The 12,341-nt window shown below is 50.8% G+C and overlaps 1 protein-coding gene across 1 annotated transcript in view; it reads right to left on the minus strand.

Moving 5' to 3' along the window:
• Positions 1–1,624: 1,624 nt before the first annotated feature.
• The window catches only part of GALNT17 (polypeptide N-acetylgalactosaminyltransferase 17), a 505,081-nt gene continuing 494,364 nt past the window's right edge, over positions 1,625–12,341 (minus strand). Inside the window, exons 10-11 of the mRNA XM_008257969.3 lie at positions 3,691–3,858; positions 1,625–3,190 (exon numbers count right to left, since the gene is read on the minus strand). Coding sequence (XP_008256191.1) covers positions 3,062–3,190; positions 3,691–3,858 — 297 coding nt within the window. The 3' untranslated portion in view covers positions 1,625–3,061. The remainder of the gene's footprint in view (positions 3,191–3,690; positions 3,859–12,341) is intronic.

Raw genomic sequence — 12,341 nt, forward strand, 5'->3', positions numbered from 1 at the left:
CCTGTCCCCACAGGGCTTCCTTCCCAATTCCCAGGAGACTGGATAGTTAAGGGGACAAAACTGCTCCAACAGCAACATTTCCCATCAATGATCTTGTAGACCCCGATTCTTAAAGAACCCAAGTGACACGGTGGATATTTATTTGGTGCAATGGTTAAGCTGCCACTCGCGATGCCTCCGTCCCATATGCGAGTGCCTGGGTTCAAGTTCCTGATTTGTTTCTGACTCCAGCCTCCTGCTAATGCACAGCTTGGGAGGCATCAAGTTATGGCTCAAGTATTTGGGTCCCTGCTACCCATATGGGAGACCCAGATTGATCTCTGGGCTCCTGGCTTCTACCTTGCACAGGTTTGGCTGTTCTGGGGATTTGGGAAGTGAACCAACAAAGGGGAGATCTGTGTTTATCTCTCTCTCTCTGCTTCAAATAAAATAAACACATTTTTAAAAAAGAATGCAAAGATGGGTGCCAGGTTCTAGTCCTGGTTGCTCCTCTTCCAGTCCAGCTCTCTGCTGTGGCCAGGGAGTGCAGTGAAGGATGGCCCAAGTGCTTGGGCCCTGCACCCCATGGGAGACCAGGAGAAGCACCTGGCTCCTGGCTTCAGATAGGTACAGCTCTGGCCATGACAGCCATTTGGGGAGTAAACCAATGGAAGGAAGACCTTTCTCTCTCTCTCTCTCTCTCTGTCTATAACTCTACCTGTCAAAAAAAAAAAAGAATGCAAAGAACAACTGGCAGCTCATTTATTTCGTGTGTGTTGGGTGACACAGAGCATCAGCAGTCTTCCCCACTTCCTCTCAGGAAAGAACAATGCAGCTGTCACAGCCAGGGGGCGTCCTGTCGCCATTCTCTCTGTTCCACTTCCATGAGAGAAGGCCTGGCGTCTCTTAGGATGTCTCTCTCTCTCTCTCTCTCTTTTTTTTTTTTTTTAAACAGGCAGAGCGGGCAGTGAGAGAGACAGAGAGAAAGGTCTTCCTTTTGCCATTGGTTCACCCTCCAATGGCCGCCACTGCTGGCGCACTGCGGCCGGTGCACTGCGCTGATCTGATGGCAGGAGCCAGGTGCTTCTCCTGGTCTCCCATGGGGTGCAGGGCCCAAGCACTTGGGCCATCCTCCACTGCATTCCCGGGCCACAGCAGAGAGCTGGCCTGGAAGAGGGGCAACCGGGACAGAATCCGGAGCCCCAGCCGGGACTAGAACCCGGTGTGCTGGTGCCACAAGGCGGAGGATTAGCCTAGTGAGCCGCGGCGCCGGCCTGGGGTGTCTCTTTCCCATGGACATCCAAGAGGCACCTCCTTCCACTCTCTCCAGACGCAGAGTCTGCTGCAGGCAGTGGAGGGGGTGGACCAGGTGGCCAGTGCCTTCCTCCTCCTCACAACCTCTGCAGCAACCTGACCCTCCTAACCCGGGGTCCACAAGGAGCCAGTGATCCAGGGTCAGGTGCCACGTTCCTGCATTGCAGGAAAACTTCTTCCATGGAATATTCTCTTTGTCTCAGCCCCAACCTCCAAGGGCTTTTTGCTTTCTGTAAGACCAACCCGTCAAGCCACTCCCCTCCCCGCTGCATCTCACCAACTCCCCTTCCAGCCAGGAATTATGGAGGAATCAAAACACTGACAGGACTACTTTGGGAAATGCTAACATATATTTTATTTCACAAGGTGGGAGATGGGGGGAGGGGATGATCACCAATAAGATGTCACCAAATGAGACACTGGAAACCCCACACTGGGCAAACACAGGGTTTGGTTCTGGGCAGGGGTTGGCGGGGGGGACAGCAGGGGGCAGAGATGGGAACTGGCAGAAGGGACAGCTGTCTGTTTGGGGCAGTCCCAGGGCGTGGCTGAGTCACGTCCCCCTGGAGAGTGAGCCAGGGACGTGGGCCAACACCACGTGCCTCTCCGCTCCCCATTCAGGCGAGCAATTAAGCGGTAAGGTCAAGGCCACAGACACATCTGTCCCAGCATACGCACACACACACACACATACCCACACACACACAGCAGATATATGAACACACGCCCGGGGAACGCACAGCACACAGGCACACACGCTCCTGCGCATGCACACCCGTCCATATATTAACTCTGATTTACAGGTGCACCCTCACCAGAGGGCAATCGGAAAACGATTGTGACTCTGAAGAGAGGAAATGGTTGCATTCCCCCCTGGTGCCAGCAGGGCTGGGGTGCAAGGGGCAGAGGGGTCAGGAAGCATCTTTGAGGTTCCTGGCGCCCCCTGCTGTGCAGGCTCCAGCCCCTGTGTTCTAAGCACAGGCCATTGCTGCTCCTTGGGCAGCCTCTAGGAGTCAAGGCCTCTGTCTCCAGCAGGCTGACCTGCACCGGCACTGGCCTGCCTCCAACGTGCAGGGCCCCAGCAGCTGAGACCCCCTTGCGTGCTCAGTTCCTTTTATTTCTGGATCCTTCCAGACACAAGTGAGCTTGCTGGCCTGAGCCCAGTGCCCAAATGACCAGGGATGGAGGCCATCAGCTCTTTCCACACCATCTAAGGAAGGGTCCCCCCGCCACCAAAGTCCAGAGGTGCAGCCCCCAAAGCCAGCCTGATATGGGAAGGTTTGGGGGTGGCAGCTGCCTTGGGGGTGTGTGTGAATGGGCGTCTAGGCCAAAGCAACCTCAGGGGAAACTGAGTCTGGGGCCTCGCTGCCTCCCACCGCGCTGAGGCCTGGGGTGGAATCAGAGGCCGCTGTTGCAGGGACGAGGAAAAGCAGGCACCCTTGCCAGGTCCTGACCCTGACACGAGCTGGGAGATGACAGAGGAGTTGTGCACAGTCTCGCCTCTGGCTGTGGGGCCCACAGTCGCTCCCGGCTTCCCAGGGAGGGTTTGGGTGGGAGCTTTTCCAGGTGGGGGTGGTGCATAAGCTTCAGGACAGCTGAATGCCTGAGAGAGCCACAGAGTCTCCATCGTGGGTCCCCTGCTGCCCTTGGAGACGCCCTGGGAGGCCTCTGAGCACCTGTTGGCCCGGCGTTGCTGGGGTGGCTGGTGCTGAGGACAGAAGGACCCTGTCCTGGGAGCCACACTCCGGGCGCCCCAGCTCCTTTCCTGCTACTTGATGGAGTTTTTAATTGTCCACCTCTGCCCCGTGCAGCTGCGGAGGATAAGGTCAATGCCAGCCAGGCCCCGGTTCTCCACCTCCAGGCAGCGCCCTGTGCCTTTATTCATGATGGCTCCATTCTGCACGGGAGGTGGGAGAGAGAGAGAGAGAGAGAGAGAGGGAGAGAGATGCTTAACCGGAGTAGGTCCTTGCATGTGGCTTTGCATGCGAGAAGCCATCCCACCAAAATGCTTTGCACAAAAGTAGAAATTTTGGTGCCTCCTCTGGAGACCCTAATGTCAGAACATAACTAGGCTTCAACAAGTTTGAGTGGGGGATGGAGTCAGGATGTGGAATTTTCTGGGTTGTTCCAGGTCTGACCGGCTGGCGCTACTTAGCAGACTTCGGGGGATTCAGAACCTCTCTTCAGATTTATGGCAGCCCAGCCAGCCCAGGATTGGTGTAGGGGTGAGGAAGGCCGCCTTGCCCCATGAGTTCCCCAAAGTTTCCCCTGAAAGGGCACTGGGTCCCTGAGCCACGGGTCCCTCTGCTGAGACCCCCGGAGAAGCCAGATTACCCTCTGTGGCCTTACAGCCCTAGCACCTGCTCTGGCCTCTGGCCCCGTGCACACAGCACTCACTTGGATGAAGTTCCAGCGCTTGTACAGGCTGCTCTTGACCTTGTCGCAGTCAAGGAGCTGGGGCAAACGACTCTTGGAGTTGTCCACCAGGCAGCGGGTGTCGGGAAGCAGCGTGGTGGTCCCCAGAGCGCCCAAGTGTAGGAAGCCTTCCTTGGTGTAGCGGGCGAGCTGTAGAGAGAGAAGCAGGGGTGGGCAGGGGAGAGGCAGTGGGAGGTAGAGGTGAGTGCATGGGGTGGGGAAAGGGACTCACACCTGCAGCCCTGCCTTCTGCCAACACCGCAGGCCCAGCCACCACCTTGAGCCAGTCCCACACACCCAACTCCCGGGACAGTCCTGTTCTAGAAGGCTCTGGCACAAGACACAGATTCCCTGGGGCCCCTCTCTCTCTGCTGTTTTTCTAAGCAAGCCCTCAGTCCATGTCTCAGGACTTGAGCCTCTGTTCAGCAGCATGCGGGAGGCCAAACAGATGAAAAGAGCAAGGTATCTGAGTTACACAGCAGGGCTCTGGGCCATCTGGGGGCAGCCCCTTGACCCCTCTCCATGGCCTCAGCACTTATCAATAGCATTAAAGCTACAGTCCCAGAGAGTTGGTTTACTGAAAAGGAAAAAGACACTGAACAGTATTCAACCTCATCAGGTTTACAAGAGATAATTGAAAACAATGAGGGAACACATTGATAAAAGATATTGCTGTGTTGGGGCCGGCGCTGTGATACAGCAGGTACAGCCACCGCCTGCAGTGCCGGCATCCCATATGGGTGCCGGTTCAAGACCCGGCTGCTCCACTTCTGATCCAGCTCTCTGCTATGGCCTGGGAAAGCAGTGGAAGATGGCCCAAGTCCTTGGGCCCCTGCATCCACATGGGAGACCTGGAAGAAGCTCCTGGCTCCTGGTTTCTGATCAGCACAGCTCCAGCCATTGCAGCCAACTGGGGAGTGAACCAGCGGTTGGAAGACCTCTCCCTGTCTGTCTGTCTGTCTCTCTCTACCTCTCCTTCTCTCTCTGTGTAACTCTGACTTTCAAATAAATAAATAAATCTTTAACAAAATTTAAACAAAGATACTTTGTCATTTTGGCAGAGTACACCTAGGATGGCCCTTCTCATAGCTGAGTGGGAAGCAGGATGGATTAAAATAGCCTTTCAAGTGGAGGATTCTGAAACAGACACTCTGTGCTTGCCAAGTGTTCGTCTCCTTTGACTCAACAAATCCACCTTTAGCAAAATCAGAATAATAAATGAAATTTTATGTGTAGAGTGCCTTTTGTGGCATTATGAGGGTGCTTTAAGAAGTTTGTAAAAAATGGAGTTAAAAATTTACAATCTGCACATAGTTGTGTTTTTTGTACTATATGTGCATTTTCTAAGAGCTTTTTGAAAGTCTATCGTATTTATTTATTTACTTATTTTTAAAGATGTATTTATTATTCATTCAAAAGGTAGAGTTACAGAGAGGCAGAGAGAGAGAGAGAGAGAGCGAGAGAGAGAGAGAGAGGTCTTCCATCCACTGGTTCACTGGTTCACTCCCGAAATGGCCACAAAGGCTGGAACTGGGCTGATCCTAAGCCAGCAGCCAGAAGCTTCTTCTGGGTCTCCCACGTGGGTGCAGGAATGCGAACACTTGGACCATCCTCCACTGCTTTCCTAGACCATAAGCAGAGAGCTGGATCGGAAGAGGAGCAGCTAGGACTTGAACCGGTGCCCATATGGGATGCCAGTGCTACAGGCCAGGGCTTTAACCCACTACGCCACAGCGCCGGCCCTGGTCTCTCATATTTTAATGACGAAAAAGCAGAAACATCCTAAGTGTGCTACACAAACCTGGAGCTTGCTTTGCTTTGTGTACCATGCACTGCTACAAGTGCCGAGGGACTGTGGCAGGATGAAGAATTACTCACCACCTTTTCTTTCCACAAACCCTTGGCACTATGACTTTGTAACAATTTCCATCAACTAATGAAGCCTGTTTCCCTTGGCCTTGCACGTTGGTGGCTCTTGTGACATGCTTTGGCCGACAGGAGGTGGTGGAAGTGAGGCTGTGCCTGTCCTTAGACTGAACTGTCAGTCCTGTGTGTTTCTATCATTGTCTTACTGCTGCCCCGTGGCACTCGCCCAGGCTGTCTTGCTGGAAGATGAGACATGTGTAGCCCAACCAATATCCAATCAACTGCCAGAGGAGTGGAAGAAGCCGGCTTAGGTCAGAGAGCCAACCTGCTAGCAGCTGATAGGAGATGACACCAGCTTCTGGGGTAGTTGTTACACAGCAGTAGTTAACTGATACAGGAATGCTGTTGCCTGCCAACGCTTCCCGCAACAGAGCCCAGATCATGCTCCTGGAAGCCCATATTGTTCTGATTATTTTTTTTTTTTTGAGAGAGAAAGATTCTGTCTGCTGGTTCCCTCCCGCAATGCCCACAATGGCCCTGGGTTAGAGGCTAAAGCCAGGAGCTAGGAACTCATCCAAGGTCTCCCACATGGATGGCAGGGATCCAATTGCTTGAGCCATCATCTTCTGCCTCCCAGGGCCCACAACAGCAGGAAGTTAGAATTGGGCACTGGAGCTGGGCCTTGAATGCAGGCACTCTGATTTGGGTCACACATGTCCCACACAGCATCTTAGTCACTAGACCAAAAGTGCACCCTGCATGTTGTTTTTAAAATCATATTCCTGTATTTAAAAATGCATTGACCTCTGGCCGGCGCCGCGGCTCAATAGGCTAATCCTCTGCCTCTGGCGCCAGCACACCGGGTTCTAGTCCCGGTCGGGGCGCCGGATTCTGTCCCGGTTGCTCTTCTTCCAGGCCAGCTCTCTGCTGTGGCCAGGGAGTGCAGTGGAGGATGGCCCAAGTGCTTGGGTCCTGCACCCCATGGGAGTCCAGGATAATCACCTGGCTCCTGCCTTCGGATCAGCGCGATGTGCCAGCCGTGGCGGCCATTGGAGGGTGAACCAATGGCAAAGGAAAGCCTTTCTCTCTGTCTATCTGTCTCTCTCTCTCTCCACTCTGCCTGTCAAAAAAAATGCATTGACCTCTTTTTTACACTCTGGGGTAAAATTAGCAGGGATCATTCCTCACTAAGAGTAAATCAGAGACCAAGTGCTCAAAACGTATCTGTGGGGGCCAGCATTGTGGTACAGCGGGTTAAGCTGCCACCTGCAATGCCAGCATCCCAGTCTTGGAGGCTGCTCCACTTTCCATCCAGCTCCCTGCGAACGTGTCCACAGAAAGCAGCAGTTGGTGACCCAAGTATGTGGGCCCCTGCCACCCATGTAGGAGACCAGGATGAAGCTCCAGGCTCCTGGCTTCAGCCTGGTAATTTATTTATTTTTTGGTATGAAGCATTTTGAAATCTGTGCATACTTTTTTTTCCATCATAATATGCATTTGCATGAACTTTCTGAATCTGCTTCATGTGCCAGGGGAGGGGGCAGAAGATAAGGATGGGGTTGCGCCCTCAATGGAGACGACTTCAGTGCAGGCTGGCATGACACGCCCATCTTAGTCTAGTGACTAAGATGCTTTCACTTTTGTTCTCACAATCCCATGTACAAGGTGGCTGGTGATCACCAGTACACAGCTGGTGCCTAATAACTTGCACTAAAGGTGTACATTGTATCATTTCTGAACAACGGTTGGTGAATCAGAGAGGTCCTATTCACCATGACACAGCTTCTACTATTCTTCCCTTTTAAAATAGAGGCAGGAGGTCATCTGGGCACCTTGCAGGGTGCTGGCCACTCCCCATGGGTTCCCAGAGACCCAACGGATGATTGTCCAGGCCCAGCAGAGGGCAGCAGAGGGACCGCCTCCCAGATTGCTGGGCAGGTCCTCGCCTCTCCCAGAGAGCCTGGCACGTGTCCCCAGGGATGAAGCAGGAGGTACCTGCAGCCCAGGATACCAGGGGATGAGTCTCTGCAGGGGACTCGCATTTCTTGGCTCCTTAAAAAGCTCCTTAGAAACTCTTGGCTCCGATCCCACAAGGGGAGCCTGCCTGCTTCCCACGAACAAGTGTCAGGGAGTTTAAGTGCCCTTGAGAGAGACGTGGCTCCCATGTGCTCTAAACCCAAATTAGTTCCAAATCAGAGTAATTGTGAGCAGCAACATGGTAGGCAAACCAGGAGCCTTCTCCCACCCTCCCCAAACAATGTCTCCCTGAATATATTTCAATTCACCAAATGCAAAGTGATGAATGGCAGCAGGCTGCCTTTATGTTCAGGGCAAAGATATACACAGCTGCTTATTGAAATTATGAATCAATCTATTATCCAGCAGGCAAATGAGCGGTGCTAAGCACATTAATTAACTGAGCATATCTGTGACCCAGATGTTTAAAGAGTGAAGCTAAATGCCACTGAGAGTAGGGGTTCTCCTTTCTGAGGTCTGTGAGGGCAGATGCTGGCCCCTGCTGGCCGTGCAGGGTGGGCAGAGGCACCTGTCGGGGCCCCAACACGAGCAGGGTTAGTCCTCTGGGAAAGGCGTATGCTCATATTGAAAATACTGGGTCATATGCAGATGCTCTTTTGACCTGGCCAGAGGCCAACACCTGGCTGTTTTTTTTTTTTTTTTAATTAGGAAATCACCATGGCTTAAAGGATCATGGGGCTGACAGATCTCACATCTGCTTTCCTGCCCCACAAGGCAAGAAGATGATGGACGTAGGGGGCCTACTGTGCACACAGTCCCCACTGTGGATGCCCCAGCCCTGGGCTTGGAGCTGTCCCAGTGTCGTCTGCCTCTCACGGCCCTTACCCCCTACACTCCCTGCTTGTCTTCAAGTTCAAGTCCAAGACTTTCTGCTTGGAGATTCTATTGATCAGCTTTCCTCTAGAATGTTCCGGCTTCAACCTTCCTGGACCCTACGTGATTCTCTCCCTCGAGGTCTTCTCTAATTCCTTCCGGCCCATGGTCACCTGCTCTCAGGTTCTTACAGCACTGGGGACCCACATGCACTCCCCAAGGCGTGCTTGTGCCTCAGTGCTTGGTCTTGTCCATCGTGATGGGCCGTCTACCAGTCGACGGATGTTCAGGTTGCTGCCACTTTTTGGCGGTTAGCAATAAGTCGACTGTAGACACCCACGTCCACGGTTTTGTGTGAATGTTTTCAGTTCTCTTCGATACATCCTGAGAAGCAGAACTGCTCATCGTTGGATCACACGGTAGCTCTCTCTCGACTATTTGAGAAACTGCCAAACCCTCTCCCAGGCAGCTGCAACCATTTTGCACTCCCAGTAGTGGCGAGTGAGGGTTCCAATTTCTCCACATCCTGCCCCATTCTTTTTTTTTTTTTTTTTTTTTTGATTCTAACAAGCGTGATGTGGATGTTACAATTTTGATTTGCATTTCCCTAAGGATTAAGGACATCAAGCATTTTTTTTCAATGGTCATTTTATCATCTTGTTTGGAAAAAAAATCTATTTTTGCTCATTTAAAACATTAGGATAACTGTCTTTTTTATTTTTGAGTGATAAGAATTCCTTCTATATTTTGGACTCCAGATCTTTTTCAGATAAAGGATTTGTAAGCATTTTCTCTCATTCAGTGGGATGTTTATTCCACTTTCTTGATTGTGTCCTTTGAAGCACAAACGTGTTTAATTTTGATGAAGTCCAATTATCTATTTTTCCTTTTGATGTCTGTACTTCTGATGTACCTAAGAAATCGTTGGCAAACCCCAGGTCATGAGGATTTGTCCCCTCCTATGTTTTCTAAGACTTTTATCATTTCAGCACTTAAGAGTTAGTTCTTTCATCCATTTTGAGTTCCTTTTTTTTTTTTTCTATGTGGTATAAGGTAGGGGCCCGAATTTGTTCTTTTTCATGTAGTCATCTGGTTGTCCCAGCACCATTTGTTGAAAAGGCTGTTCTTTCCCTATTGAAGTGTCTTGTCACCCTTGTCAAAAATCAATTGACTGGAAATGTGAGGATTTATTTCTGGACTTTCAATGCTACCTGCTTGATCTCTGTGTCTCTCTGTATGCCAGGCCGACACTGTCTTGATTATTAGAGCTTTGTAGTAAGTTTTAGAACTGGGAAGGGATGGGTTTTTCCAACTTATTTCTTCTTTTTCAATATTGTTCCAACTATCTTGAGTCCCCTGAATTTTCCTTTTTTTATAAAAGATTTGTTTATTTATTTGAAAGTTGGAGTTACACAGAGAGAGAAGCAGAGGGAGAGGGAGAGAGGGAGGGAGGGAGGGAGGGAGAGAGAGAGAGAGAGAGAGAGAGAGAGAGAGAGAGAGAAAGTCTTCCATCCACTGGTTTCACTCCCCAGTTGGCTGCAAAGGCTGGAGCTGGGCCTATCTGAAGCCAGGAGCCAGGAGCTTCTTCCAAGTCTCCCATGCCGGTGCAGGGGCCCAAGGACTGGGACCATATTCTACGGCATTCCCAGGCCACAGCAGAGAGCTGGAGTGGAAGTGGAGCAGCTGGGACTTGAACTGGCGCCCATGGGAAGCTGGCACTGCTGGCGATGACTTTATCTGCTATGGCATAGTGCTGGCTACCCCCTGAATTTTCAAACAAATTTTAGGACCTGTCTTTCCATTTCTGCAAACAAAGGCAGTTAGAATCTTGATCAGTGATTGCCTTGAATCTGAAGGTCCATTGGGGAGTATCAGCATGTTAACAGTATCAAGTCTAATCCAGGAACAGGATATCTCTTTTACCCAGAGCTTTAACCTCTTCCAACAATGTTTTGTAGTTTTCGGTGTACAAGTCTTACCCTTCTTTGGTTCAATTTACTCCTAAACATCTTATCCTTTTGGATGCTGTTGTAAAGGCATTGTTTTCTTTAATCCTCTTTTCAAAAATATTCACTGCTAGTGGTGTTGCTAAGTAGTGTTGCTAAGACATCCCTGTGACCATGGACAACCAAACACTGGGCTCTGCATGTCTCCTTGGTTTGCTTGCACAGGGCCACGGCCAAGGGACAACTGAATACATGACAGACCCATCCACTCCAACTGTGCCTGGGCCTCTCTCATCTACTCACTCACCTCATGTGACTCTGTCAGCCATCTTTCCTCTTCAACTGCTCAGCCTGGGCTCCTGGGCTCTCACGGCCATCAGACAACCCCACCTCCCATTCTGTACAGAGGTCATCCCTCCCCACCTCAACACCTCTCTTTTCTCACCCTTTCTCCCTCCCTTCAGCCTATGGTGGCCTTAGCTACTGTCTTACTCTTTTCTTTCATTTCTTTAACTTTCTCTTTCACTTCTTCACTCAAGCTACAGACGTAACCAGATCTTTATGCCCAGAAAAATCTTCCCTAATCACAGCTCTACTTCCCTCCTAATTTTGCCCTTTGGCTTGTCTCCCTCATTTTAACATCTTCAAAGGTTTATTTTATTTATTTGAAAGGCAGAATCAAAGATACAGAGAGCAAGACCTTCCATCTGCTGGTTCACTTCCCAAGTTGCTGCAATGACTAGGGCTGGGCCAGGACAAAGCCAGGAGCCTGGAACTCTTTCTGGGTCTCTCACATGAGCAGCAGAACCCAAGCACTTGGGCCCTCTTTCTTTGCTTTCCCAGGAGCATTAGGAAGGAGTTGGATAAGAAGTGGAGTAACTGAGATTCGAACTGGCACTCTGATATGGAATGCTGGTGTTGCAACAGTGGCTTAACCTGCTGCACCACAACACTGGCCCTAGATTTCCTCTCTCTTATTCCTAAAGGCCTTGCAATTTGTCTTCTGTCAATCACCATTAGTTCACTGAAATTGCTTTCTTGAACGTGCCCATTAATTACACCAGTTGCTTTTTCTTCTACTCTCTTTTGTGCACTGACTGTGGGACAGACACTGTGCAGGGTGTGGGTGATGCAATCTCTCCTTCTCTGCATGGACCCTCTTGGCCAGCTTTGCGTTCTCGGGGATTTTAATGGTACCTATAAAATAATTCGGATACTTGTGCCAGATTTCCGTCTCTAAACCATATTCCAAATGTGTATATCAAACTCCATATCTGACATACCACTTTCTGCGTTTACATGATCAAAAACTCAATTCATCCTCTGTGTACCCACCATGCCACATACACTGTTCCAGTATGAGTTTCAACCTGGTTATGGTACCTCCCCCTTCCCAGTTGTTTAGGCCAAACACTTTGGCTTTCCTCGTCCCTTGCCACCTCTCTGACCATCATATTAAGCCCATCAGCAAATTACACCCAGACTGCCTCTCCATTATTATTTCTCTGTTCCACACCACCTTCACCTCTTGACCACACTACTGCTACGGCCTTCGGACTCATCCCCCAACTCCACTGATGTACCTCACTCATACACAAAGTGACTACTTTTAAAAGTGACTTTAGGGGGCTGGCACGGTGGCTCATTTGGTTAATCCTCCACCTGCGGCGCCAGCATCCCATATGAGCGCCGGGTTCTAGTCCTGGTTGCCCCTCTTCCAGTCCAGCTCTCTGCTGTGGCCCGGGAAGGCAGTGGAGGATGGCCCAAGTACTTGGGCCCTGCACCCACATGGGAGACCAGGAGGAAGCACCTGGCTCCTGGCTTTGGATTGGCGTAGCACCGGCTGTAGCGGCCATTTGAACCAATGGAAGGAAGACCTTTCTCTCTGTCTCTCTCTCACTGTCTAACTCTATCTGTCAAATAAATTTTAAGAAAGTGACTTTAGGGGTCGGCGCTGTGGCACAGCGGGTT

The sequence above is a fragment of the Oryctolagus cuniculus genome, chromosome 19 (genome assembly GCF_964237555.1).
Source record: "Oryctolagus cuniculus chromosome 19, mOryCun1.1, whole genome shotgun sequence".
In the NCBI taxonomy this organism is placed as follows: domain Eukaryota; kingdom Metazoa; phylum Chordata; class Mammalia; order Lagomorpha; family Leporidae; genus Oryctolagus; species Oryctolagus cuniculus.